This window comes from Manacus candei, unplaced genomic scaffold, assembly GCF_025592945.1.
Source record: "Manacus candei isolate 608988 ecotype Guabito, Panama unplaced genomic scaffold, ASM2559294v1 h1tg000166l, whole genome shotgun sequence".
Lineage (NCBI taxonomy): Eukaryota > Metazoa > Chordata > Aves > Passeriformes > Pipridae > Manacus > Manacus candei.
The window spans coordinates 205,945-232,390 of record NW_026138214.1 but is presented as its reverse complement, the minus strand read 5'-3'; the positions used below and the strand labels follow the sequence as shown (position 1 = coordinate 232,390).

The following is a 26,446-nucleotide window of genomic DNA, read 5'->3' as shown; positions in this document are numbered from 1 at the left end:
CTAATGAAGGGCTGTGGGTGGGGGGTGCCGGCCCAGCGGCCCCCAGCCCTGTCAATAAGCAGAGCCAGGGCAGGCACTGATGGGCCCTGGGGCTGGGAGACACCAAGGTCGGGCACAGGCAGCAGGGACAGGAGGCCAGGGACAGGTCCCCCCCAGCTGGGAGCAGACAGGGGTCTGGGGGCACCTGAATGTGGGGACAGGGAGCATCACACCCAGTCCAGCTAGGCTTCTCTCCCTGCTGCTGCAGGACTGTGCCACATGGCCAGGAGCACCGTGGCACACGACAGGGCACGGCGGGACCTGTGCTAGGAGTGGGACCCAGCGCGGAGCAGCAGGGCTGGCAAGGCATGCTGGCCGTGCTGCCATCTCCTGGCACAGCCATGGACAGGACCAAGTGTGCAGGGTGGAACCCGTGGAGGGTTGCGGGCAGCATGTCTGAACCCCAGCCACAGGAATCGTGATGAGCTGCATCTTCCCCCCACCACTGCCCCAGGCTGTCCCACGCCCCACATGCAGCAGACACAGCCCCCGTTTTGCTCAACATGTTTTATTCCCAGTCAGAAGCCAGGGGATGCCAGGCCAGTGCTGCGCTGGGCTGAGCACTCAGAGCCGCTCTACATAGAAGGCTTTCCCCAGCCGGCTCAGCTCCTGCTGGTGCTGCTGATGCTCATCCTGGAAGAGTTGGTACAGGGCATCTTGGCGGATCTGCTGGCCACAGGGGCTGTGCTGAACCTCCACGTCACCCTGGCTCACCAGTGCTGGGGGACACTGTCCCCTAGAACATGGTGGAGCAGGACGAGGGGGCCATCCCAACCATCCACAGCAGCACAGCGCTGGGAGGACCCAGCTGCATCCAACCAATGCCAGGCCTCACCACTGCCTGCTCCCTGCCCGCGAGATGCAGCTCCAACTCCACGCGCCGCTTCAGCCGTGACTCCATGATCCACTGCAGCACCCCGTGGGCTGAGGCCCAGCACCGTGGGTGCTCTCTGGGCCCCTGCCCACAGCTGTGGAGACAGAGAGTGGGCAGGCTGGGGATGTCTCCCCCATCACCCACGGACCCCCAGCATGGGGGGTTTGGCCCCTAGGGCTCTTTGCCAGCTCTACCTCTCCAGCAGCCCTGTGCCAGCATTCCCCTTCTCCTGGACCTGCAACCAAAGAGCATGTTTGTGGGGTCTGGGGTTTAACCTGCACCAAGGGACCCGGCACCCCACTGTCTCCACTTGTTCCCAGGAGCCCGAGGACAGCTCCCACCTTCCCAGCCCCTGCCCTGTCCAACCTTCTCCCCCTGCAGGGAGCAGCTCTGGCTGTTTGGCACTGCCATAGCTGGTGCCACAGGGACCCTGCAACTGCCCTCTACACGGGCCACACCCATTGGATACCCTGGCAGTAACGGCAGCCTGGTTACCATGGCAGTAACGGCAGCCTGTTACAGCATTCCAGTTACTGGAATGGTGTCATCCTGGTTACCATAACTGCATGCTGGTTACTGTAATGGCATCCCAACTACCACAGCTGTAATGGCAGCAACCTGGCCACCATAAACACCATCCTGGTTACCTTCGTAGCAGCACCTTGGAGGGACACAGCCCCGGATCCAGCAGCAACGGGCCCCTGCAGTCAGAGGCTGGTGGCACGCACTCTGCTCAGGCTAAACTGTCATTTTATTAAACATAATTAAAAAGTGCCGAGGCCTATGCGAGGTCTGTGCCCTCCACCCTGTGCTGCCCGTGCCGTGGTGACGGGTGAGCTGCCAGCGCTGCCCTCGGCCTGGCAGACGCAGACTCAAGATGGGGGCTGCAAGCTCTCGGCCCTGGGGGCTCAGCAGCTGCTGGCACACGAGGCGCTGGTGAGAGTGGGAGCAAACACCCCCTTGGCAGGACAGACGGGACACTTGATGCTGGTTTGTCCTCTCAAGACATCCCCAAATGCCCAGTTGCAGTAGAATGAGTAGAAACTGCGGCCTGAAGCAGCAGCTTGGCTGCGGTGCTGAGAACGGGCACCAAACTATTTACACCCCAGCTGGGCACACAGGCAGGCTGGGCACACAGGGCTGACAGCAGGAACAACAGGGACACGGGGAAAAGTGTTCACCCTTGAGAAAGGACAGACAGGTGGCTCCAGAGCCCAAGACCCACACGGACAGAACGGACAGACATCAGTTCCCGCCAGCTGCTGCGGCGAAGGACGGGCAGAGGGGGGTGCTGGCTGGGATCCGTGTCTTTATAAATAAGATCAAGCTAATCAGTTTATTCACAGGGTCCAAGACGATGCAGGACTCAAAGCCTGGAGTGTCACAAGCCTGTGGCAGAGGAGGCTGTGGAGCCAATCCCCTTGGGCTCAGCAGGCAGGTACACTGCTCTAGAATGGGCTTCTGGCAAGGGCCGAGTTCCAGCAGTCGGAACGGAGATGTGGTGTGAAGGGGAGATCTGAGAGCGCAGCTGCTTCCTCCCAGTGCTGCCTGCACACGCACTGCACCAGGCCCCACGTGCTCACAGGGTGCTCTCCAGTGTGTTGTAGTTGTCCTTGAAGCTCTTCAGCTCCAGGAAGTGTTTGGCACGTTTGCTCTTCTGGCTGGAAGGCAGGTAGGTGACCTGGATGGTGGTGGGGTTGGAGACTTCAGGGGACAGGGTGAGGTCCTTTGCTGCTGACTGGTGCTGCCGCTGGCTGCTGCCCCCCCGGGCCTTGGTGCTGTGGGCAGAGAAGAGGCACCGTCACCGCTGCCGCCGCCCCAGAGGAGCCACTCAGCTGCGCGTCCGTCTGTCCGACATGAGGCAACTCTGCCCTCGGGGTGATGGCGCTCACTGAGGTCTTGAAATCTAAGGCCAGTGGTCATGCACAAAGCCCTGGCTCAAAGTGCCAGGGACAAGCAGGAATGCGGACTGTGACCATGGAACAAACCCAAAACTCCATTAACAGGCAGGTTGCAAGGAGGGAGTGAACTCAGAGGCACGGACAGGCACAAACAGCCCCCGTCTCGGACACTGGATGTGCCCCAAAACCTGTCTCTGTTCACACCTCCCCCATGGGCTGCTATGGACCAGGAACCCACCACCGTGCCCGGGCAGCAGCACTTACATGTTCGCCAGCTCGTTCAGAGCTTCCTGGTACTTCAGATATTCTGCTTTCCCAAAGACCTGGATACAAACAGAGAAGATCACGGAAAACCCAGCTGAGGTTACAGTGTGACCTCAGCCCCGGCAGCCAGGCTGGAGCACAGGAACAGCCCCACACTGCTATGGGGATGCAGCCAGGCTGGAGCACAGGAAGAGAAGGATGAAGCCAGGCCACAGGAACAAGGGATGCAGCCAGGGCGTAGCACAGGAACACCTCACAGGGCCGGCAATCCACACCAGCACTCACCCCAGTGCCATAGCGGGCACTCTCGTACCCATCCAGCAAGGTGTCGATCAAGGCTTTGCGGATGCCTTTGAAGGAGGCGCTGGAATTCCGTAGTTCCAGCAGGTAGGCACAGAAATTCTTCCCTATTAAAGATTTTGGGTACCGGCTCTCTGCTTGAAATGGGATTTCTGTAAAAAGGCACAACACAACTGGCTGAAGCACAGGTGGAAATGCTTGTGCTCACCCCCACAGTCAGGAGCTGCTGGCTGGACAAACTTCCTTCCACACCTGCTGCCCCTGTTTGCCGGATGACCCCAGAGCACGGGGCAGGCTGACCCTCAGGCCAACAGCCCTGGGCGGGAGAAATGACTGCTGCTCTCCAGCGAGGACCTGGAGACCTCCCCACAGGGCTGCTGACACCCTCATCTCCCTCACTCAAGGTCTCTCTGCACCCTCCTGCTCCGAGCTCCCTTACCTGATGTCCTGATTGCATCCAGTGCCTTCATCCTGTACAGGTAGTTATAGCAGCCTGGGAAACGGGAAAGAACAAACTGAGAGCTCTGCAAACCTTGGAGGGAGGCGGAGAAAGGGAAAACAGGAGCAGAGACACCATCTCGTGTGACAGGACAGCAACGTGAGCAGCCAAAGACGCAACTTGGCCCCAGGGGAACAACAACTGTGGGACAGTACCTGGTGTCTCCAACTGCAGGAGCCGGCCATCATCCTCAGCCAGCAGCCGTGGTTCGTACTTGATGTCCTGCACCCTTGATAGTCGAATGTCGATCTCCTCCTTTAAATCCTGCACAGCAGGAAAAAACCCGACACGTTCACTTAGATTGTGGGATCACAAGGATAAGAACAGGCCTTACACAAACCGCTCCCTCCCCGCTGCCCCACTGCTACTCCACGGTGGCAGCTCTGCGGCTGGAGCAGCCCCTGCCCGTCCCTCAGAGCACAGGGGATGGAGTGCACCCACCTTGGGCGCATGCTGTCCCACAGGCACGTGGGGGCCGCGGCGGGATTTCATGGCGAAGCGCATGATCTGGCGCTTCACGAAGATGAACAGCAGCACGAACACCTAAGGAGCCACAGCGGGGCGGGGAGTCAAGCATGAGCCGGGGGGTGTCACAGATAACCCAGCCCACCGACTCCCCCTTCTCAGCCCTCCAACCCCAGCGGGCACAAGGGTCTCGCTTCAGTCCCCCGGGAGCCTCGCGGACACCCGGCCCGGCCCCACAGACCCCCACCCTCCACAGAGGCTCCCACCCACGTCCTCCCCCCGCCCCACCGACGCCAGGAGCTTACGGGCGGTCCAGCCCAGGCCCCTGAGGGCCCCGAGCCAGGCTCCGAGGGGTTCCCCACGAGCAGCCCAAGACCTGCCTGACGGGCGCGTTACGGACTCCATGGGAGTCTCGTGGACACGCCAGGAGCGGCCTCACCGGGGCCGCACGGACATGAGCGGCCCGGCTCCGCGGACACGCCCGGAACGCCCCGCACGGGCACGCCAGCCCCGCGTCGGCCCCAGCCCACCCCGCCGGCCCTCACCAGGCTGCCGTAGGCCATGACCAGCACCACGTTGACCCCCGAGAGCCAGTTGCTGCCGGCCCCCGCCATGCCCGGCCTGGCCCGGGGCCGCACAACATGGCGGCCGCGAACCCGCCCTGCGGCCCGCGGCACGTGACCGAGGAGGAGGAGAGGGGGGAGCCGCGGTCACGTGTCCCCGCGCGGCGCCAGCGCAGCGCGCGCGGCCCCTCCCCGCGCGGTCACGTGCCGGGGGCGGGGCCGGGGGAGTTGTCAGTGCGGGCGGACCCAGGTAAAGTTGCGGCGGCGGCGGCGGCGGCTCCGGTACCGCGCGGCCCCCGAACCCGCCCCCTCCCCGCCGGCGACCCCCCGCCGCTGCCCTACGGCCCGCCCGGCCCTTCCGCCGCCACCGCCGCCCCACGGCCCGCCCGGCCCCGCCGCGCTCCGGAGGCGGCTCCGCGCCCCGGCGCCGCCGCTGGGCCCCGCGCGGCCTAGTGGGCCGGGCCGCGGCCGGGGGCTGGCGTAGCGCGCGCGGCCGCCGCAGGTGAGGCGGGCGGGCGGGCCGGGTGCAGGCGGGCCGGGTGCGGGCAGGCGGGCGGCAGGGGGGGGGGGTGAAATGGCGGCCGCGGCCATGAGGGCGGAAGCGGCCCGAACTCGCCCGCCTCCCTGGTGCGGGCCCGGCCTGGCGCCGCCGCGGGAGCTCCCGCCCCGGCCCCGCCGGCGCCCTCCGGTTCGCTCCGGCCGTTCGGCCCCCATTGTGTGTCGCGGGGTCGGGCGGCTCCGGGCCCTGCCGCGCTCCCGCGGCCCGCCCGGCCCCGCTGGTGCCGACGGTAACAATGGGAGCCGAGCTCCCGCCCCGCCGGGCTCCTCACGGGCCGCCGGGCCCGCTGCCGGCACCGCTCCTCGGCGGCGCCCCGGGGGCCGTGGCCGGGGTGGGCCCCACGGCCCACGGGAAATCCACGGGCGACGCCGGTCCGGGGGTCCTAGAGGAGCCCCGTCCCGCGAGCGCGGCCCGCCCTCCAGGTCCCTCCATTCCCGTCGGGGGGCTCTGCCTGCGCCCTCCGACCGGAGAGTCTCCCCGGTAAAGCGCTGCCCATCGGTACCACCACGGGGTCTCTGGTGGCATATCCGTGGGTATCTCCCCAAAAGTTCGTGCACTGCACGTGCGGGGTTGACTCGGTCTGCAGCTGCCATGTTTTTGCTCCGGGGAAAACAACTCTCACACCGATAACCTTCTTTTGGGTGCTTGTTCTGCCTCACAGTGTGGGAAAATCTTTCCAAATGCTGTTTGCCCTCTCTGGCCCTTTTCTCTGGGGCTTCGGAGCCTTCTGCAGTTGTTAATTAAGCGTTGTTGGAATGGGCTGGAAATACCAATTTTTCTGTATTTAACAGATAAGGGAAACTGAGGCTGGGATGTGCCAGGACTCGCCCAGTGGCAGCCAGCAGATCTGGCACAGCCATGGGACCCGCAGATCCTGGTTCTGAATCTGTAACTTACCTGATGTTTCTAATAAAATGAAGTTTGTTACATTTTTGTATCCCCTCTTCTTCTGGAGACTCCACACTTCACCTGTGTAGCTGAGGCTCTCCTCCCTAGGCCTGACAGGCGGGCAGTGGTGTGGTCTGAGAAGGAAAAGGGGTAACAACCAAGCACGTCACGTTTGATGCAGTGTCTTTGAGCAGAGGGTGTTGTAGCCTGTAGTTTGGTTTTCCCTAAGCCCTGTCCGAGGGCAACACTGGCCCATTGACCTGTAGCTGCCCCCTTTAATGCCAGTGCTGTGGTGTGGACTGGCTTTTGGTGAGGACAGCTCCAAACTGGAAAACTCTGTGCAGGCGTCAGAATAACCATGTTCCATGATTCAGTGCTGCCCCTAAGCTCAAGTTCCCCCACTGAGGAATAAGTTATCACTAGCCAAATTTCTCTTTCCTTAAGGCAGCTGTGGAGTCTGCATGGGGGCACTCCCTCACCTGACAGCCTTGGCAGGGTCAGGGCCTGGCTGAGATTTCTATGGTAGATGTTTTTTGCACGTTAGAGGACCCAAACACTGGTGTTACTTGTGGCAGTGATGGCAGCTGGGCAGAGCAGAGCGTGGCAGCTGCTGAACAAAATGCCTGGGTGCTGCACAAGCTTTGAACTCAGCCTGCTGGAACTGTGGCCCAGGGGAGCTGCAGGTTGGGTTCCTGTGGACATGCAGGATCACTTCCCTCTGCTGCCAGGTTGGTTTAATATGACAAATTGTGCATGGAGCTTGAAGCTGGAGGAGACATAGCGATGGTGAGCAAAAATAAATAACGTGGGGAAAAAGCCTGCACGGAGGGGATGGCTGGGGGCTGGAGGCTGTCTCCTTCCACCTCGCGGTGCTCTTCCCCCACAGCTCGGGGTCTCCTGATGGCCGCACAGGTAGCTTGGATCATTTCCTGATAAGAGACCTTGGCACTGTATAGCAGGAAAACTGTAGTATTAAGTTGCCATGAGGTGTGGGTGACTACAAAGGGGGGATTTCAGGGGTTTTGTTGGGAACTGTGGGAGCAATGGCACAAAAACTTGCCTATGGAGAAATGCTGGGCACAGGTTGGAGCAGACACGGGGGGTATGCATCCAGTGCAGGGCAATATTGGGGTCTCCCTGCTTTCAGGAAGCATTTCTCACCCAGTCAGGTACTTGCAGACTTCCACAGGAGATTCCCCAGTGTTTCCTGCGGTGTTTGCTAATGCTGCTGCTGAGCTTCCCTGCCTGGCACACCATGTCTCTCCCTGTGCTGCCCTACCCATGTGCACAGGTTGGATTGTCCCACTCAGCTTTCCTTCCTGCTCTCATGCTCCATCCCTGGCTCCTTCCCCTGTCCCAGGCGCCTGGAGCAGGCCCTGCTGCTTTGGGGGAAGGCTTCACGCTCTTGGTAATGAAATACAAAACTGTGAGTTCTGTGATTATTGAGATTTCGGGGGCTTGGAAGTTGTGAGTCCTGCCAAGTGCAGTGGGATGTCACTGGCATTCCTTGTGCCTGGAAGGCACTAGGCAGGGTAAAACAACTCAGTGCCAATCCCCTTCTAAACCACCTCCCCTCACCTCCAGCTTGGGCTCTGCCCTGAGGCCCAGTGTGAGGTTAGAAAACTCCACTTGCTTTGGACGCTCATTGGCCTGAACTCTTCCTGGGATTTTTTGCCTCAAGCAGTTATCTGATGATGTTACTGGCTGTTCCTTGCTGACATCTAGTTTACTTTTTGGTATGTTTTTAATCTAGAAAATTTAGTATTTCCAGTTTGGGGGAATAACTGAAGCATGCAAAAATAGGCAGTTCTGCAAGGGCAGGTTTTCTTTTAAAAAAAAAAAATCCATAGGCATAAGTAGCACCACTTATTCCTGGAGTGTTTTTGCTTCCCCTGCTCTGCTTTGAAGGCAAGAAAGGAGAAGTAGTTGAAGTGTCTGAGGCTCTGAGGTGCTCTGTTCTCCAAGTGAAGTTTCTTTGGTGCTTTCTTCAAGCATTCCTGCTCCATTTGATGGCCACAGACTCACCATGAGCTCATGGCAAATCCGTGCTTGCTCACACATGTGTTTCAACAGCAAGTCATTAAACCCTTTCCCCCAAGTCCGGGAAATGGCTTCAAACTGAAGGAGGGTTGATCTAGATTAGCGAAGGAAGAGGTTTTTTTTCAATGAGGGTGGTGAGACCCTGGCACAGGTTGCCTAGAGAAGCTGTGGCTGCCCCATCCCTGAAAGTGTCCAAGGCCAGGCTGGACGGGACTTGGAGCAATCTGGGCTAGTGGAACACGTCCCTGCCCATGGCAGGAGGTGGGACTGGATGAGCTTTAAGGTGTCTTTCAACCCAAACCACTCTGACTCTGTGAGTCTACTTCTTGCTGCCATGTGGATGCGGGAAATGTTTCATTTGGAACAACCTGCCATGGAATTGGCAGAGAAACCTCGAGAAGTGCAAGTGGCTGTTTTGTGCTGGGAGCACATGGTGATGGCAGCCTGGCCTGCCATGGTTTTAGGGAAGTGGTGGGGAGGGTGGGGGCCTGCGACGGGTGTTCTGGCTGTGTTGCCCGTACGATTGTTCAGTCCTGGTGCTGCCTTTTGGTTTTGGTTTCTAACAGTCTGTTCTTTCTTCTCCCCGACCCACCACAGAGTTCTACCTTGTAAATACTGTTATTTGTATATACTGTAAATGATGACATCGGTGGGCACTAACCGAACCCGGGGGAACTGGGAGCAGACACAGACACAGAGCCAGATGCAGCACAAGCAGCGGCCGCAGGTAAGGGCAGTGTCCACGGAAACCAGGTAGCTTAGAGGTGGAGACCTGGCTCTCCTGCTTGGCCTGGTGCTAATGGGTGGCTCGCCTAAGAACTGCCAGAGCCAGGTTAATTGGGCAGCCACTGACGCTGGTGTTTGTGTCAGTGTCTCCGAGTGGGACCTGACGCTGAGATTTGGTTTTGTTTCCGTCTGACTGTTCCCTCCTCGCTTTAGTGAATGCAAGTGGCTGAGAAGCTGCTTGCAGTGGGTCTTGGTGTTCTGGTGGTGGTAAGGTTTGCCCCAAAACAGAAGTGGTTCAGGTGGCTGCTGCTCCCCTGGTGTCATAAGGCCAACCAGCAGTACCTCCCTTTCTTTCAGACTCCCCTTGTTCCTTTTCCATCTCACTTTCCCCCTGGACCTGTCCTTTTCTGACCCTTGTTTGCACCTTTTCTTTACCATACTGATTCCTTTCCAGAGATCTCAGGGAAGTGGAATGGCCTTTGGAGGACAGTTTGGAAATGGGCTGCTCTGACCATGCTCTCTCTATCCATCTGATTTCTTTAGGCCACTGCGGAACAGATTCGACTTGCACAGATGATTTCGGACCACAACGATGCTGACTTTGAGGAGAAGGTGAAACAAGTGAGTGTGGAAAGTGAAGATGAACCCTGACGGGGAGGCAAGATCAATACTGGAAGGACTGTGAATGCTGAGGGGGTGGGAGGGACACATCTGGCTGCTTCCTGAATTTCCTTGGACTGGTTTCACAGAGTTGTATCATAGAATGATTTGGGTCAGAAAGGACCTTCATGCCATAGGGACACCTTCCACTAGACCAGATTGTTCCAAGCCCTCTGCAACCTGGCCTTGAACACTTCCCGGGATGGGGCAGCCACAGCTTCTCTGGGCAACCTGTGCCAGGGCCTCACCACCCTCCCAGGGAAGAATTCCTTCCCAATATCCAACCTACCTTTGGCAGTGGGAAGCCATTTCCCCTTGGTTCTGTCACTCCAGACCCTTGTCCAAAGTCCGTCTCCAACTCTCTTGGAGCCCCTTTCAGCACTGGAAGGGGCTCCAAGGTTTCCCTGGAACCTTCTCTTCTCCAGCCTGAACACCCATGGCTCTCCCAGCCTGTGTCCAGAGCAGAGGGGCTCCAGCCCTCAGAGCACCTCTGTGGCCTCCTCTGGTCCCGCCCCAGCAGCTCCACGTCCTTCCTGTGCTGGGGGGCCCCAGAGCTGGAGGCAGCACGCAGGTGGGGTCTTACCTGAGCAAAGCAGAGGGGTAGATTCCCCCCCCCCTCACGTGCTGCCCACACTGTGGGGATGAGCCCAGGAAAGTGTTGGCTTTCTGGACTCCCAGTGCACATTGCCAGGTCATGTTAACCCACATCTCCGAGTCCTCCTCCTCTGGGCTGCTCTCCATCCATTCTTCCCCAGCTTGTGTTTGTGCTTGGGGTTGCCCTGATGCAGGAGCAGCACCTTTTGCCTTGCTGAATTTCCGGTTTGTTCCCACAGGTGACAGTGTTGTACTGAGGAAAGAGGGTTATAGGTTGGGTCATGGTGAAACAATGGTAACTTTCACACCCTCAGTTACTCCTCATTGAGGGACACAGTTAAGCTGAGAAGACTGGGGAGACTTACAAGCCCTGAATTTATTTTTGTTTAAGGATTTCTGGTTTGGGATTCAACTTGCCTCCTGAGAGACCCATAGACATTTTGGTGCCATCTTAGTTTGGAACATGTTGACTGTGGTGTTGTCTTCTTTACAGCTGATTGACATCACAGGCAAGAACCAGGACGAGTGTGTGATTGCTCTGCATGACTGCAATGGGGATGTCAACAGAGCCATCAACGTGCTGCTGGAGGGCAATCCGGACACGGTAGGATTGGGGCCTGTAAATCTGGTGAGGCCTAGCTCAGTGTCACTGCACGTTTGCAGGTGAGGCATCCTGTAATATCAAGATAAGGAGAACCACGACTGACTAGTTCCACAGGAGCATGCAAAGCACGACTGTGACCTGACTGCTGAACGCTGCTCTCCGTGGCCTTGCACGGACTGTGAGCTTGGCCCTAGGCTCGAAGGAATAGAGGGGGAAATGCAATAAGTCATTTCCTTCCTATTCATTTTGAATCCAAGCAGTTTGACAACAGTGCAGTGGCATCTGTATGTGCTTTCACACCACTGAGTGTGAAGGAACGTACCTTTCCCTACCAGGGCTGTGTGACCTGTGTTGAAAGGCAGGTATGTGTCAGGTCCTTTCTGTCAGAGTAACATAGTTTTTTTGTCTCTGGCCCTAAACACTTCTCAGCAATGTCCTGACTGGTTTGTGTGCTGCTGCCCATGCCACGGTTTTGAGGGTCTTTTCGCGGTTTGTTTTCTGTGGAATCGGGCTTGGCTGCTGTCCTTCACACAGGTGCCTCTCTCAAGCAAGCCGAGGTCAGCTCCGAGAACAAGTGAGCGCTTATTTAAGAGGAACCTTCTGCCTGTGTGTGGGGCGTCATTCCTTTTGTGGTATAGATGGCAGATTTGCAAGTTCTCTTACAGCCCAGAAAAAAGCCTATGAGTATCAGATCCTCCCAAACTGCCACTGATCACAGGTATCCTCCTGGCACCCTGGTTTGGCTGGAGCCGACTCAACTCCTTGTAGAGTTGAGGCTCTGAATATCACTTCTCAGTATTATCTATTAGCTCATTTTTTTCCCCTGTGATGAACCCTTGGGGACAGGTGAGTGAGCTGGATGCCCCAGACTATGTTGTGTGTATTGCAGCTGCTCCCCAGTGTCAGGTGCTCTGCTTTGGCACCGGCCAAGTTCCATGCAGTGCACGTACCCGTTCCTCCTTGTCTTTAGAGAGCCCTTGCCATTGACAACTGATCAAAAGATCTATTAGAAAAGCTTTTTAGAAAGGGAAATAATATGGATGTGCATTGCTGAGGCATAGTTCTGCCACGATTGTATTTTTCTCCAGATCTCTTGTAACCCGTGACTTCTAGTCAGAGAACAAAACCTCTGCCATCACAGCGATTTAATTTCCTAGAGAAACGCATTGCTCAGGAGAGCAGCATCCAGGACAGGGTGCAGCACCCAGCATTGTGGAGCAGCACTTCCTTTATGGGAGCAGCTGAGAGGCCCAGCAGCACAAGGTGTGCAGGGCAGGGTGTGGAGAGGCAGGCAGGGAGCAGGTGGAGAAAGCCCTAGGCTGCCACTGGTCCAGCCCTGTGGCCCTGCAGCTGCCACATCGCTGAGCACAGGCAGCCCCTGCACTGCCATTGGTCAAGTGTCTTGGAGCTGCTTCTGACCTGAATTCAGCTTGTGCAGCAATCCTGGAAAAGGAATTTTTGGAGAGAAAACAGCCCTGCTAATTGCTTGGGTGCACTGGTGCTGATGAGGACAGCTTGCCTGCTGAGCTAGTTACTGGTAATGTATTTGAAACAGTAAAGGAGCAGGCGTTACCTTAGAATTGGATTAGGTTTGGTTTAAATTACAGTATGCCAAGTAAACATTTCCCAAGTAAACATTTTTGTAAGTTTTCTTTAGAGCAAGATACCTATGGAGAGAGACTTTGGGAGCCTTGGGTTTGATGGCAGTTTGTGCCACTATGTTGTTGGGTGTTTTGTCGTTGTCCCTGCATGCTGCCATCCAAAACCAGCTGTTGACTTGCCTGCCAGTTGTGTTTTCAGGTGGTTGTCAATGACTTGTGACTATTTTTAATTGTTTTACCAGCATGCAGCATCGGTTTAAGAGTATGAAACTGCTGCAGACTGTTATAAAATAAATGAGTGCAGGCCCATGGCAGTGAGCTGGAGGCACGCTTAACTTTTTACAGTTGAACTTGAGATGAGTTGAATTCTGTGATGCTTCTCTCCCGTCTGAGCTGCTGTTTCGGGGGGGGGGGTTTGTTAATTACTCTGCATGTGAGAGAAGAACTTACTCCAAAATGTTGACTGCAGAGCACTATGGAACATTTACCTGGGTTATTCTGAGAGCTCTTGGTCATCTGTGTGAAATGGCAGGGTTTTTTCCCCCTAAACAAGGTAAATTTATCCATGCTTTCAACTCTGGAAATATCATGCCCTCTCTACTGAAGAATTTTAGTGCAGAAATAGAAAAAGTCGTCTCCTGTTACTTCAAACTGCATGCCAGTCAGCTGTGAGAAAACTTTCCTTGAAGGAAGAAGCTATGTTGTGTGTAGACTCCTCAAATAAAAAATTGGTCTGGAAACCATTTCTTCAGAGGCTCTTGTTATATACTCTGTAGCATGTTTAAATCTCTGTGTATTTGCATCTTGCATTGATAAAACTATGATTAATTTCTTTCCCCTCTGCAAACCTTCAGCATTCCTGGGAAATGGTCGGGAAGAAGAAGGGTGTCTCAGGACAGAAGGAGAGTGGACAGACAGAGCCCAGTGAAGAAAGCAAAGAAAACCGGGAGCGGGAGCGGGATTTCAGCAGACGACGTGGCGGGCCACCGAGGCGGGGGCGAGGTGCCAGCCGTGGAAGAGAGTGTATGGACCTCCCCTTTCATAGCCCCCAAAACTCTCCCACTGAAGCACTTAGTGCTGTGTAACAGCTGTCTGTAAAGCTTCTCAAGCAGGCACATCTGTGAGGAAAACCATTCGTATGTGTATGTGGATCTGATGCATTCTCACTACCATCAGATTAAATCAAAAGTTCTGGGAGCCTGTGGTGACGTGGTCCCCTGTACAACCACTGCACTTTGGGGTTTGAGGTCTGGTCTTGTACCCCCACTAAAGGAGAATGAGTCTTGAAATTGTCTTTGCATTGTTTTGTCTTTCAGTTCGGGGCCAGGAGAATGGACTAGACGGTGGGAAGAGTGGAGGATCTTCTGGAAGAGGCACAGAAAGAGGGAGGCGGGGACGTGGCCGAGGCCGAGGTACACATGGGGTTTGGGGTCCGAGGGGGTGGGAGGAGAAGAATGGCAGCAGTGTATCTATCTTCCATGAGGTTCCAAAGCCTCTTTTATGGGAGGAATTGCCAAACTGAAAATACACGCTTTAATTTTCCTGTCCTTGTGCTTATCGGTAGTGTTTACATGTTGCTTCCCCATCCTAAGCATGCTAGAAACATCACCTAGTTCTTGCATCCCATCTGTGGAGTTAGAACACAAATCGAGCTTTGTTACAGAGGTGGGAAGTTAAAAAACCCAAGATGACTATTTGGCAGGTGGGTCAATGGCTTGTTAGCAACAGAACCTGCATCCTTGTTCTTACATGTGTGTCTGAGCACCATCACTGGCTTGAGCTTTAAATACTTGGTGCAGAAATTAATTTTTCCACAAAATATACTGCTCAGAAATTGTTGCTGAGGTCACACCCTGCAAAAATCAGAACCTGGGATTCAGTACTTACGGTTTGTGCCAGCTGGAAACCTTATCTGAGCCTGGAATCATGCATTGCTAATCATGCTGCCAGCCAGCTGAGGTCATTCCCATCTGTCTAAAGACGCTGCTGGAAATCCCATCAACTCAGGAAGGTCCTCTCCACTTCCATATTCTGGGCATTTGAACTCTATATGTTGTTCAAGTGTTTCTTTTTCCAGTGACATAGAGCCAAGAGATGCTCAGAAGTGCCTATGTCTGTGTATTTACAGGTGGCTCTGGACGGCGAGGGGGAAGATTTTCTGCCCAAGGCATGGGGTAAGTTTCACTGGCACAAACCACAGCCAAGATAAGTCTGTGCACGAATAGTACTGTTTGTGTCAGTCATTTGTGTTCCCATTTTTTTTTTTGTTAATAAGGCCCAAACTGCATCATGCGAACTTAGATTTGGGGGTGGCTAGCATAGCTGAAGCATCCCTGTGCTGAAAGAACCGCCTTGTGAGACTCTGAATAACATCCGTTGCTTTCAAAATGTTTAGCCAAAGAGAGAGTGAACATTTCCATCTTTGTATTTCTTATAGAACTTTCAACCCTGCTGACTATGCTGAGCCAACCAGCACGGATGAGAACTATGGGAATAGCAACAACAACACGTGGAACAACACTGGGAGCTTTGAGCCGGATGATGGCACAAGTAAGTGTCAAACGCACATGTGCTGGTTTGTGTTGAGAGGGTGAGTGGATTTTGCATCCATCCAGTTGCACTGAGGAGGTTCTGGGCAGGTCTTAGGCTCAGGGATGGAGGAATGGGTTGTTAGTTCAGAGACGAATTTCAGTGACCCTAATTCTTTGCGGCTTTGCACATGTTTTGATGATTGCCCTGGAAATGGGGAGCTGGATGATTGCTGTGGGGTGCACGACAGAGGCACAGGAACATTCACCTCTGTTTTCCAGTAGAAACCATGCTACTGTTTGGAAAAGTGTGGGGTTTTTTATAAACTGTAGTGTATTAAACAGGTCCAAGTTCTCCTGATGTTAGGTGCATCCTCCAGAGAATATTACTTGGAGTCAAATGTCTTGCTCTTGATTTTGGTACTAGGAGCATTCTCTCTTTCATGGTCATCTTGCTCAAACTGCGGTGGGGTGAGACTTTGTTACAGAAACAAGATGAAAGGAATCTGATCTCCTTCCCTTTTTGAAGCCAGCATGTGTTCAGTGGACGGTTCTGAACACCCAGCTACCCCTGCACGTTCTCCTGCATTGGAAAACTGGTGCCCTGGGATTTGTTTCACATACACACAGTATCGTGAGATACAGCAAACTCAGATTTTGCAGTGTGAGAATGGGGCAGTTGCAGGGGACAGTCCTTGACCATAAGTAGCCTGTTTGTGGAGTGAGTTTCAGAGTGGTTTGGTTGGCTTTTTTATGGAGCAATCTTGCACCACTATGAAGTCAAACTGTTTTTCCACAATTTCTGAGTATTCAAGTAAATACCACATACTTGGGTGTAAGACGCGTTCACACCCGTGTTGATGGTGCTTTTGGCCACCTCTATATTGCTCGCATTAGCTGAAAAACTGATAGCCTTGGAAGGAGAGAATTCAAGTCCTGTAAACTGGGATACCTTTTACTGAACATTGTTAGTGTGGGGGAGGGGGTGGGAGCTTGTTTGTGTGTATTTTGGTGGGTTTTGTTGGGGTTTTGTTTTTTTGTTTGTTTGGATTTTTTCACAAAACAGAGAGCTGTGGAAGGGGGAAAAAATAAGCCTGTTTTTTGTAAAACACGAGCAGATTGAGTGATCATCTTGGCAGTTGAAAAAGGGTTTTAAATACCGGAGGGAATAGTGTGGGCATGTGTTGAGGGCAGTGGGTGCACTTGGCTCCGGAGGAAAAGGGATGGGAGTGGACAAGCTCTATATGCTGGAAGTTTAACTGACTAGTGGGAACAGGCTTCTGTGTGGATGGTTTTCTTTTTTTCTGTGTTGGTGTTTTGCGGAATTGTGGAACAAAGTGGATTAGAGTGTGGTTGGGGGGAATTGAAGGTTTTTCTGACAGAACAAGTTGAATTTGCTCTAGTGCTGCAAAGCAGCTGTAAAGTTTATCGTGCAACACCGCTGGTCACCTGTGTTGTGCATGGTCATTTTTTTCCAGTTTAGTAGCCACAGGCATCTCTTTAAATTAACAATATCCACAGGTACGCTGTGACTGGTGTATGTGGGGGCAATGAAACTCACCTTCACTTCTTTAAGTCAAAATTTCACTGGTTGTCTTTCTTTTCTTTTTGTTTTGTTTCAGGACTTGATTTCATTGGGGGTGAGGGGTCAAATTATCCCCGAAAATTTGACACTGCTCCTGGTACGATACATCCAGGTGCACTAACTGCCCCGGATACCTTTACTTTACAGCTTTTTTAAAAAAACCCTGAAATATCTGTGGATATGTAATTCTCTCTCTCAGTTTGTTCATTTTAATGAATACTTGACATTTGTTCTGACTGTGCTTTTACTAATGCTGACACCTTGAATATAAATTGGGAGAGGCTAACCCCAACTCCAAATTTTAGCTTCAGCCACTGCTTCTTGGTGCCCAGAGCAGCTCCGTGTCCACAGTGCTGGTGACAGAGCATCCCACCCGAGGGCAGGAGGCTTGAGGCAGCTCAGTTGTATTCCCTTTGTCTTGCATCCTGAAAAGCTGTGACTTGCTGTCACCCCCATGCCATTCCTGCAGCCTCCCTGCTGTTCCTGCTCAGGGCCACAACTGCTGCAAGCGGAATGGGTCCGGTTAAACTCTCTCCGTGCTTTGCCTCTGCTCACAACCACCGCTGGGTGAGCAGTGCCCAGGGGCTGCTCTGGCATGTTCCTGCTGCCCAGCTGCTTCTCCTCGCCTCCCTGCAGTTGAAGATGATGGCGGATTTTGAGGTGACAGGGGTGCTTGATGTTAAAGCTACTCAGTGCCTGGCCACTTTATTTTCTGTTCTTGCACCTTTATGCCTTATGAAGCCAAGAGACACCCATGAGATGATCCAGTTTGCTGAATCCCATTGGTGTCCATAACAAGGCCAACATCATGTTTGACTGTCTCTCCTCTATCTAACCTGAGGTCTTGAGACTAAAGAACCTTCCAGAGGAGTTTGCCACTTGACTCTTGAAGGTCAGGGCAGGAGGAGGAGTGTTGAGGCTGAGGAGTCTCTTTAGCAGGGGCCCAACTGGCAGGCAGACAGTGTCTCTTGGTTCTCACCTCAGGATTAATCTTTAACTTCCACAAGCAGCACAAGGCCATCTGCTCCAGAGCTACCATTGTGGTTTTGCTGCCCTTTGGCTTTGTTTGGATTTACATTCCTCTGAGGTGCAGACTGGGGGCCTTTGAGTCTGTTGCCCTTCCAGGCTGAGGCAACAGGCCTGTGTCCAGTTCCTGAGAGGCAGCAGACTGCCTGATGGGCTGTGGGAGGAGCAAGCTGGATGCTCATCTCCCAGTTTAAAATGAAGAGACTGTGTTTGAGGAGGGATGTGGACATCTTGGAGACACAATGGGATTTTTTTTCCTTCACCACAATCATATTGGCACATGTTGTTGGCTTAATTGTATTTTTTCCTCTCTTCCTGGTTTGAGGACCTTAAAGACCAGCAGCTCTTTGAAGGGCTTTCTGAAAGCAGAGAGGAGGGCTCGCTGTTCAGAAGACAACCTTTCTGAAATGGTGTTAGAAGGGTCAGAGTATTGCTTGTGTTGCAGCTCTCCCCTTCGGAAGAGCTCGATGGAGAGCAATACGCTTGGTTTCTTTAAAAAAAACTTCCCACTCTGTGCTGGCTGGGTGCTTTCTGGAGCATTCCTGGGCAATGCCTGGTTGTACATGGCAGTTCTTTGTTTTTCTATCTACCCCTTTGTATGCAGGGAGCACAAGCTGTGCTGAGTTGGTGTCCAGTACTGGAGTAGACTTGCCGGGAAAGCCCCGTCAATGGCTGCTCTTCATCTGCAGGGTTTCCTTCTACTTTTTGTGTTGCTTTGCTTTTCTTCTCAGTTTCCCCAAACAAGCAATACTTAAGAGCCCTATGCTGTGCTCCTGCATGCACAAAATCTTTTTGGTGCAACTCTATTGGCTTCCTGCTCTGTTGGCTACCTGCAGGTACATCCAGCTCTCTATTCCACCTCTTGGGTAAGGTTTGAGCTGGAAGGATCTTTCTGATCCATTAAAATCTGGACAGCAACCTTCCTGCTACTGCTGTAGCAGGAGGGCACAGAAAATCTGAGAAAGGGGGGAATCTGGGTTTTTAAACCCCAGATGTGTTTTGCATTGACTGTGTTGAACTCCTGATGCTTCTGGCTGGGAAGGAAGGGGTAGACTAGCGTGCCCTGAGATTCCTGGCACTCTGGGAAGTCATGTTTTATTAGTATCTCTATTTCAAACTTGAATATAAAAGAAAATAAATCCTGGAAGGCTTCTTGAATTGGCTCAACTTGTCAAGCAAAACAAAACAACAATGAAAAAATAATAATTCACTGATAAATACTTATTTCTTGCACTAAATTCCCCACTTCTAGACAGGCAGTCATTTAAATATGTGGTTAAAGTGTGTCCTGCAGAAGAATCCACAATGGTCTTCCCTGCATGCTATGTTTTATGCTCTAAAAGGCTTTCAGCCTATAAAAAGGCTGATGCCAACTTGTTCCGTCCCTGTAAGTGTCTCCAAGATTAACCCTGTTGACCCTGTCATATTTTGTTGATCTGGTTTGCGTGGACTGGAAACCAGCTGTGCAAAACAGGGCTGGCTTTATGCTCTGAGGTTTTTGCAGATGTGAAATCTCCTGCTCTCCTCCCAAACCAAATTTCAGTTGTTAAATGGATTCAGAAGTTGCCACATAATGTTTGAAGTACAGAGGTTAAACTCTGTGATGGAAGCGAGGGTCAGAACAAGTTGAAGATGCAGTCAGGGAAAACTCTTTTTATTTTCTGGTAAATCTTACTTGCTTAAACTGTGCTGTGGATTGTGGCTGAGGTCTCCAGCTTTTCTCCCCAGTGCTTTGAGCATATCTCTGCAACTGGTCACAGAAAATGCAGGAATTGCTTAGTCCCTCGGATTTTCCCTTCTGAATCCCATTTGCATGTGCACAGGAGGTCCTGGTGCACTGAGGCTTCAAGACTTTTTTTTTTGCTGGGGAGAGAAGATGAATCACAGGAATGCTCAGTTGTCCCCAGGTTTTATAGGAATGTAAGGTTTACCTGGGTGGTGAGATCCTGTGCCAGAGCTGGCAGGAAACCTGTGAGAGAGGTGCTCTGTCCAAGCTGCTGGGGTAACACTGACTGCTCCCAGGTGCACAAAGCTGTAGCTACTGCAGTACAAGGGGAAGTCAGGAAAATGGCACAAGGAGGCTGGGGATGGTGCTGGAGCTTCCTTGCTAAGCTCAGCTCCCCTGTTGGGTGTTGGGAGGTGTGTGTTGCCCTATCTGCCAGCCCAGCAGTCCCTCTCTTTCAGCTCAGCCTGGGGCAGCAAGGCAGAGGTGGCCCTGTCATGGTACCTTGCCCAGGAAGCATGGGTTGGGGTCTACTGCTTTAACTTGCTTGGTTGGCAAATAGAAATCCTCCTGGCTACCTGCAAAGCTTCCCAGTGCTTCTCCAGCTCTTGGAGGCAGAGCTTTGATGAATGCATAACTTCTGTACCTGTTGTTGTCCTTGTAGGTGCGTGGAGGGCAGCGACAGAAGAATGGGGCACGGAGGACTGGAATGAAGATGTAGGTACTCTCCAAACCCTTCTCCTCCGTGCATCTGCCAGCAGGCTGCTGTCCTGTCTGTACACAGAGCTCTAGGGGAGCTCAAAGTTCATCCTCCCCCAAACTATGGGTAGAACCCCAGTCAGGCTCCCAGTTCCAGGAGCTATGAGGAATAAATAATCATCACAGCTTCAAAAAGATATGTGTAGTAGAGCTTGTCATAGGAACCCAGGACAGAAAGGGATCTCCTAGGGCCTTGAGGGTGGTCCTCTCATTTCCTGTAACTGTATGATGGAATTCTTCGAAAAACTGGCCTGACTCCATGCAGGACTCTTGCTCCGTCCCTCCAGTGGAGTGGCAGTTGGGGAAGGTTTGCCTTTGATCTCACCATGTGCCATGGAGGAGGCAGCAGTGGTTTCCTGCATGTCATGTGCCTCTGCTTGTCCTTGTGACTTGGATGGAACAGAAGCTTTTGACTTTCTGACTTGCTCTTTGGCGTGCCTTGCCGCCTTTCATTCTCTACTTGATGTCTCCTTCAGGGGAGAATGGATGCTGTCAGCACCAGCTTTTAATGCCTCTATATCAGTTTCTTCTGAAGTGGGCTTCAGTCCCTCTCCAAATCAAGGGAGGACTTCTGTTATTGCAGATGGGAGCAGGGTTGAGCTTTTTTAGTATGATTGTTACTTTTGCATGCTCATTTTGGCTCAGCCAACAGACTGGGCAAGGAGGGGAAGCGTTTGCTTTCTAGGCACTCTCTGAGGGAAGTGCTCCTGCTGTGTTTGGAGACAGGAGCAGTTTCTCTTTGTTCAGTCAGGTCTCTGCTAGAAGGGAGCCTTTGAGAGCCCTTCTTGCCTTCAGTGTGTATGAGATGCCCCCAGGGGTTCCAGGTTTAGTTTTTTAACTCTAGGGCTTTAGTTTCTGGTGGTTCCTCAGCCTGGAATAGAAGCTGTTCATGTTCAGATATGTTCCAGGCTAAATCACAGGTGGTCACTAACCTTCCTCTTCACCCATTCTTGAGCAATGTTATTTTCCCTTCCATAGTTGAAGTAGATCTGTTGGTCAGATCATCCAAGTGAGCCTGGATCATTGGAAGCTTAAGTGGGGGTCCAAAGTTTCTTCCTTTGGCTTCTGTACCAGTGCTTGCACCTATCTGTGCAGGGAGTTTGGCAGATCCTCGCTGCGTGCCATCAATTTGGAGCGCCAGCCCAGGGCCCCAGGAGCCCAAGTGGGTTTGTGGACTGTGGGAAATTTGTGGAAGTATTTTAGGTTTGTTTTTTTTTCACTGACAGGTGATTTGTGCACTTGCCCGAGAAAAAACAAAAACTGATTCTGATGGGAAGCAAATGCTAGGGAAGTTTAAGTCTAAACACTTGAATTTCTTGAGGTTTTTCTCTAGCCTTTTGTCTCAAACATTCCTGTGCTTTATGTCACAGGCACTGTTCCAAGGCACTGTTCTCACTTTTGAATTCTTTTTCCCTTTTTTATCTTTAGCTATCAGAGACAAAGATCTTCACTGCCTCCAACGTGTCTTCAGTGCCTCTGCCTGCTGAGAATGTGACAATCACAGCTGGACAAAGGTGAGTGCCCATGGCGATGCCATTAACCTGGGAAAAGTGGCACACAAATCCTGGAGCAATTTCCCTTCTTTAACTAAACCTTGCCAGCTAGCTAAAATGCAGCAGCTCTGAATGAGATGAGGTGGATTTAAATGGAGAAGTTGAGTTAGTAATTTCTGGGTCCTAATCTTGGATTAGAGTTTTCCTAGGCTCTGCTGCTGGTTCTTCAGGTTTGGGGGCATTTTACTGTGTTAAATTAATTAAAAACATGATTTAAAATCAAAGGCTATGCAGGGTCTTGCTTGATCTCCCTCTCTCCTTTTGAGGTTGCTACTGGCAGTTGTGAGTTAATGTTCTGAAGATTCCTTCAATTTGTGAAGTTAAAGGTGTGAGGCTGGAGGGGGAATTCTGCTGTAATGGAAGCGGAAGCTCATGGTAACCTTATTGAGTTATCCTCTTTCTCTTCGCAGGATCGATCTTGCAGTCCTGCTAGGAAAGACACCGTCTTCTATGGAGAACGAGTCAGCGAACCTGGAGTCATCCCAGACTCCTTCTCTGGCCCAGCCACTGGTGTTCAGCAATTCCAAGCAGGCTGCTCTGTCCCAGCCTGCCTCTGGAAACTCCTTCTCTCACCACAGCATGGTAAGGAAATGCTGGTCTCTGCCAGCGGAGATTTGATGGGGGTTGCTCATTCCCTGACATTCTCTGTCTGTTTGGGTAATGTGGGAAATGCAGTCCTGACACCTGCTTGCTGCTTGGGACTGGCAGAGCCAGATAATTTGCCAGTCTGCTTCAAATGCAGAGGCCTGAAGTTCATTGCTCAACTTGAAATAATTGGGATAATTCCCCCCCTGTTGCCCTTGTCTGATTTGCAACACATTTGCAACACATGCTTCTTTCCTGCTCAGAGGAAAGGAAAAACTCTTACAGTCCAGGGCTTGCAATTGCAACAATTTGAGAAGTGGAAGTGGTTGGGAACTGGTGTTGTTGGATGGAACTGGGGGATGGAATGCTGGCCTCTACTGGCAGGAGAGGGAAGGAGGCATTGAGTCAGAGATGTGCAGGGACCTGGGCAGATGTTGCTTTGTGTAACTTAAGCGAAAAGAAATAAAAATTGTGCACTTACTGGTGAGGTAGTTGAGGAAGGATTTTCAAAACCACCTTAACATAGAGCCAAGATCTCCAGGTGTTTCTTTTTTAGTGCAACTGAATGCATGAGAATAATTGAGTACATTTTTAAGATTGTGTCTGTTAGCTTTCTTTGTAACCCTCTATGGCTGTACCATGCTATGAGTTGGGTGAGAGATGATCATGCCTGCACTCACACATGATGGAAGGCTGGGAGAGAAGCATGAGCCCTCTCTGCCAGCAGTATGTGTGCGTTTGGAGCTCAGGAGCGTTAAGCTGAGGCACCCAGTGAGAAGCAGCAGGGTACAGTGCATTCAGGTTTATGTTAAGAGATGTACGTGTCCTCTGAGCCAAGTTCCAAGCCATGGGAGATGTTGACTTTGTTATCTCCTTGCTGAACTTGCAGGTGAGCATGCTGGGGAAAGGGTTTGGAGATGTCGGGGAGGCCAAAGGCAGCAGTACCACAGGGTCTCAGTTTCTGGAGCAGTTCAAGACAGCCCAGGCGTTGGCTCAGCTGGCAGCTCAGCACACCCAGCCTGCTGGGAGCACCACTGCTGCTTCCTGGGACATGGGATCCACCGCACAGACCTCGTCTCTGGTGCAGTACGGTAAGGAAAAGGAAAAGCAGCATGGCCCCCCTAGAGTGGGGAGAGTGTGTTCCCCCCTGGAACTGCAGAGGCAGCAGGGGAAGGGACTCAGCAGAGGAGGAGATCGCAAGTTTGCAACCAAGCCAGCTGAGCTGGAGAAATGAATAGAACGGTGGGAGCAAGTTTGTGAGACCAAAATATAATAGTGCATGTGAGTCTCTCCCTGTTCCTTTTATGCTTGGAGCAGTTGAATCCATCATTCCAGCATGCTTCAAGGCTAGGGATCTGGCATTCCCGAGCCTCTCACAGTGTGCAGAACTACCTCCTAACACGTGAAGTTGTGCCGGAAAAAGGCCTGAAAGGGCACTTCTGGAGAATAGGTCCTGAATACCAACACTTGTCAGTCTCCTCTCCCTGCTGACCTGATGTTATCTTCTAAGGGAATTCGACTTGCTGTTAAATGCCAAAAAGTAACTCTACCTCTGGGCTGGCCTGAGGGAATAAACAGGGATTGAGAGGCTCTTTTCAGATGAGGTGCAGAGCTCTGCTGTGGTCGAGTGCTAGTGCCATTTCCTTCAGCTTGTGCTTGTTGCAGGGAAATGGCTCTGGTTCAAATCTAAGCTGAAGAAAAATCGAGCCCTGTCCTAGTGACAGTGAGTGTTGACAGCTTCTGATCTTCTCAGACAAGAAGCCACAGAGGAGAGTTGGAGAGAATAGAAGCTGGTTTTTAATAAGCTGTGTAAAGGCTTAGTGGAAGGGGGAAGGTGATGCAAAGACCTGAGGGTGGCAGCCCTGAGCAGTGATGTTGCTTGGAGATACCCAGTCCCTGCAGGGGAAGGAGCAGGCAATGGAATACTGGAATGCTGGTAGAAACCGGGAGGGGGGAGGAAGCAGCATCAGGCTGGTGCAGTGTCTCCACACAAGGGACTCTGGAGTTCAGCTTTTCTTGGAGAATGGAGGACTTCTGCCACGCAAGCTGATTTTGTCCTGTAGAGATGGTGGAAGGAGCCAAGGGGAGAAGAGCTTAAAAAGGCTTGGCAGTGGTGGTGGTGAGAGCACAAGGCTGGGAGTGGAGATGCTGGGGATCTCTGCTCTCTGATTTTAACAGGCTCCAGGATGACTCATAGTAGGAAACAAATTTATTTTTCTTGGTAAGTGTCAGAACTTGATTTAGTTTTAAGGCAACATACCCTGCTAACTCACCTCTGTCTCATCCCGTAGATCTCAAGAACCCAACAGATTCTTCCGTGCATAGTCCCTTCACTAAGCGACAGGCCTTCACGTCAACCTCGACCATGATAGAAGTGTTTATGCAGGAGAAACAGCCTGTGGTGACGGCCTCCACAACCACACCGGCACCCCCATCCTCTCCGCTGCCCAGCAAAACCAATCCTGTGCCCCAGATGTCCCCAGGGTCCTCGGATAACCAGTCCTCAAGTCCCCAGCCAGCACAGCAGAAGCTGAAGCAGCAGAAGAAAAAAGCATCATTAACATCAAAGGTGCGGATCGATGGTGGGGAAGGAGGTGTCAGATTGTGTTAGAGCTACAGAAGCATCCGTTTGGGCTGGTGAGGGAAGGTCTGGGGTTGCCGTTCCTGCCGTTAGCATGGGGTGTTTGTGGGGGTGATGGAGTTACACGCCAGCCTGGGTTGAACGGTGTAATTCAGAGGCTGCAAGCCTGTAACTGCCATTGTGTGCTGGGAAACATGGGCACTAAAAGCAGTTCTCTGTGCTGATCCCAGGGAATGACTGGGCCGTTCTGTTGTTCCTCCCTTGCAGATTCCTGCACTTGCGGTGGAAATGCCTGGCTCGGCGGATATCTCAGGGCTAAACCTGCAGTTTGGGGCGTTGCAGTTTGGTTCGGAGCCTGTTCTCGCTGAGTACGAGTCGACGCCCACAACCAGTGCTGCCGTTAGCCAGTCTCAGAGCAGCCTGTACACCAGCACGGCCAGGTGAGCGCCAGGAACCGTTAAGCCAAGCAGGCAGCTTTGGAAGGTCGCTGATCCCATGGACTTGAGTTGTGCTGCATACTAGTAGACCCTTTCTGACTGTGCTATGGTCACAAAGGGGGGACAGTGTATGCAACAGCAAAGCGTAAGTTGCCAGCAGACTCATCGGGCAGCTCTGTGGCTGTTTCGGCCTGCGGCACTTGGACAGAAAGCGGAGTTATCCTGCTGCCCTTCAACTGTGTTGCTGGAAACACAGAAGGGGAATCCCCAGCGCAACTGCTCTGTGTCCCTGGTGAACGGATTGAGTGCTTTGTCCTGCTTTTTGCCTGGCAAACTAGGACACAGCGGGATAGGTGTATCTACGGCACCTTGCCAAAGCGATGTGTCTCTGTCTTCTCTTGGGCTGACCCTCAGTAGCTGGCCAGTCTCTTAAGTGCTAGGCAGTGTGTGAGGCAGGGCTGTGGCTGGGTGCCAGCATCCTCCCGTGGTTGGGCTACCCCTGCTCTCTGGGCGCATTTCTTGGCTTGGCTGCTTCATGCGGTGCCTTTATGCTGATGCTTGGTGCTCTTTATCTTGGATATTTTTTCTCCCCCCTTTGTAGTGAATCTTCATCCACGATTTCATCCAATCAAAGCCAGGAGTCTGGTTACCAGAGCGGCACAATACAGACAGCAACATTTACCTCCCAGAACAGCGCTCAGGGACCACTGTATGAACAGAGATCCACCCAGACGAGGCGATACCCAAATTCCATCTCCTCCTCGCCCCAAAAAGATCTGACCCAGGCTAAGGTAAGAGAACAGCTTTTATCACCTGTTGTGCTGAGTGAGCCTTGTGTGTGAAGCAGTGTCTCAGGAGAAGCTGAGTGGTTTATCAAGTGGTTCTCCAGCCTCACTGTGCGGCTCATGAGCTCTCGTGACAGCTCTCATCTGGCTGCTCCCAGAGCCCTCAGCTGTGCTGCGTGCCTGGGACTGATGTCAAGTAGATTGCAAGGTGTGTGTTGTGTCTCATGCAGTTACCCTACTAGAGAGGGGCGTGCTGGCGAAGGATTTAATTTCCTCTTAAAGATTTGGTTCTTGCATGCTGCACACC

General features: G+C 52.7%; 3 protein-coding genes across 12 annotated transcripts in view; 1 reads left to right on the top strand and 2 right to left on the bottom strand.

The window, feature by feature from the left end:
- Positions 1 to 515: 515 nt before the first annotated feature.
- On the bottom strand, positions 516 to 2,356 carry CFAP141 (cilia and flagella associated protein 141). The gene is made up of 4 exons (XM_051773241.1): positions 1,280 to 2,356; positions 1,108 to 1,148; positions 875 to 1,007; positions 516 to 705 (listed from the first exon to the last, which is right to left on the bottom strand). The coding sequence occupies exons 1-4, from the start codon at positions 1,409 to 1,411 to the stop codon at positions 604 to 606; spliced, it is 408 nt and encodes a 135-aa protein (XP_051629201.1). The 5' UTR covers positions 1,412 to 2,356; the 3' UTR covers positions 516 to 603.
- Positions 2,299 to 5,053, bottom strand: CUNH1orf43 (chromosome unknown C1orf43 homolog). 2 transcript variants are annotated; one of them, XM_051773236.1, is made up of 7 exons: positions 4,888 to 5,053; positions 4,319 to 4,420; positions 4,033 to 4,141; positions 3,818 to 3,871; positions 3,364 to 3,530; positions 3,079 to 3,137; positions 2,299 to 2,691 (listed from the first exon to the last, which is right to left on the bottom strand). In XM_051773236.1, the coding sequence occupies exons 1-7, from the start codon at positions 4,954 to 4,956 to the stop codon at positions 2,493 to 2,495; spliced, it is 759 nt and encodes a 252-aa protein (XP_051629196.1). In that variant the 5' UTR covers positions 4,957 to 5,053; the 3' UTR covers positions 2,299 to 2,492. The 2 variants fall into 2 exon arrangements, with proteins under 2 accessions (XP_051629196.1, XP_051629195.1); XM_051773235.1 differs by lacking the exon at positions 4,888 to 5,053 and adding an exon at positions 4,631 to 4,648.
- Positions 5,054 to 5,132: 79 nt separating this feature from the next.
- The window catches only part of LOC127463560 (ubiquitin-associated protein 2-like), a 31,241-nt gene continuing 9,927 nt past the window's right edge, over positions 5,133 to 26,446 (top strand). For 2 of the 9 annotated variants that reach the window (XM_051773138.1, XM_051773134.1), the window contains exons 1-15: positions 9,015 to 9,119; positions 9,662 to 9,739; positions 10,866 to 10,976; positions 13,432 to 13,600; positions 13,894 to 13,989; positions 14,706 to 14,751; positions 15,015 to 15,127; positions 16,728 to 16,787; positions 20,104 to 20,156; positions 21,627 to 21,712; positions 22,162 to 22,333; positions 23,226 to 23,427; positions 24,628 to 24,905; positions 25,185 to 25,357; positions 25,956 to 26,145. In XM_051773138.1, coding sequence (XP_051629098.1) covers positions 9,030 to 9,119; positions 9,662 to 9,739; positions 10,866 to 10,976; positions 13,432 to 13,600; positions 13,894 to 13,989; positions 14,706 to 14,751; positions 15,015 to 15,127; positions 16,728 to 16,787; positions 20,104 to 20,156; positions 21,627 to 21,712; positions 22,162 to 22,333; positions 23,226 to 23,427; positions 24,628 to 24,905; positions 25,185 to 25,357; positions 25,956 to 26,145 — 1,917 coding nt within the window. In that variant the 5' untranslated portion in view covers positions 9,015 to 9,029. Of the gene's footprint in view, positions 5,156 to 5,384; positions 5,408 to 8,968; positions 9,120 to 9,661; positions 9,740 to 10,865; positions 10,977 to 13,431; positions 13,601 to 13,893; positions 13,990 to 14,705; positions 14,752 to 15,014; positions 15,128 to 16,727; positions 16,803 to 20,103; positions 20,157 to 21,626; positions 21,713 to 22,161; positions 22,334 to 23,225; positions 23,428 to 24,627; positions 24,906 to 25,184; positions 25,358 to 25,955; positions 26,146 to 26,446 lie in introns of those variants that run through there. The other 7 variants (XM_051773137.1, XM_051773136.1, XM_051773140.1 and 4 more) reach the window with 5 other exon arrangements.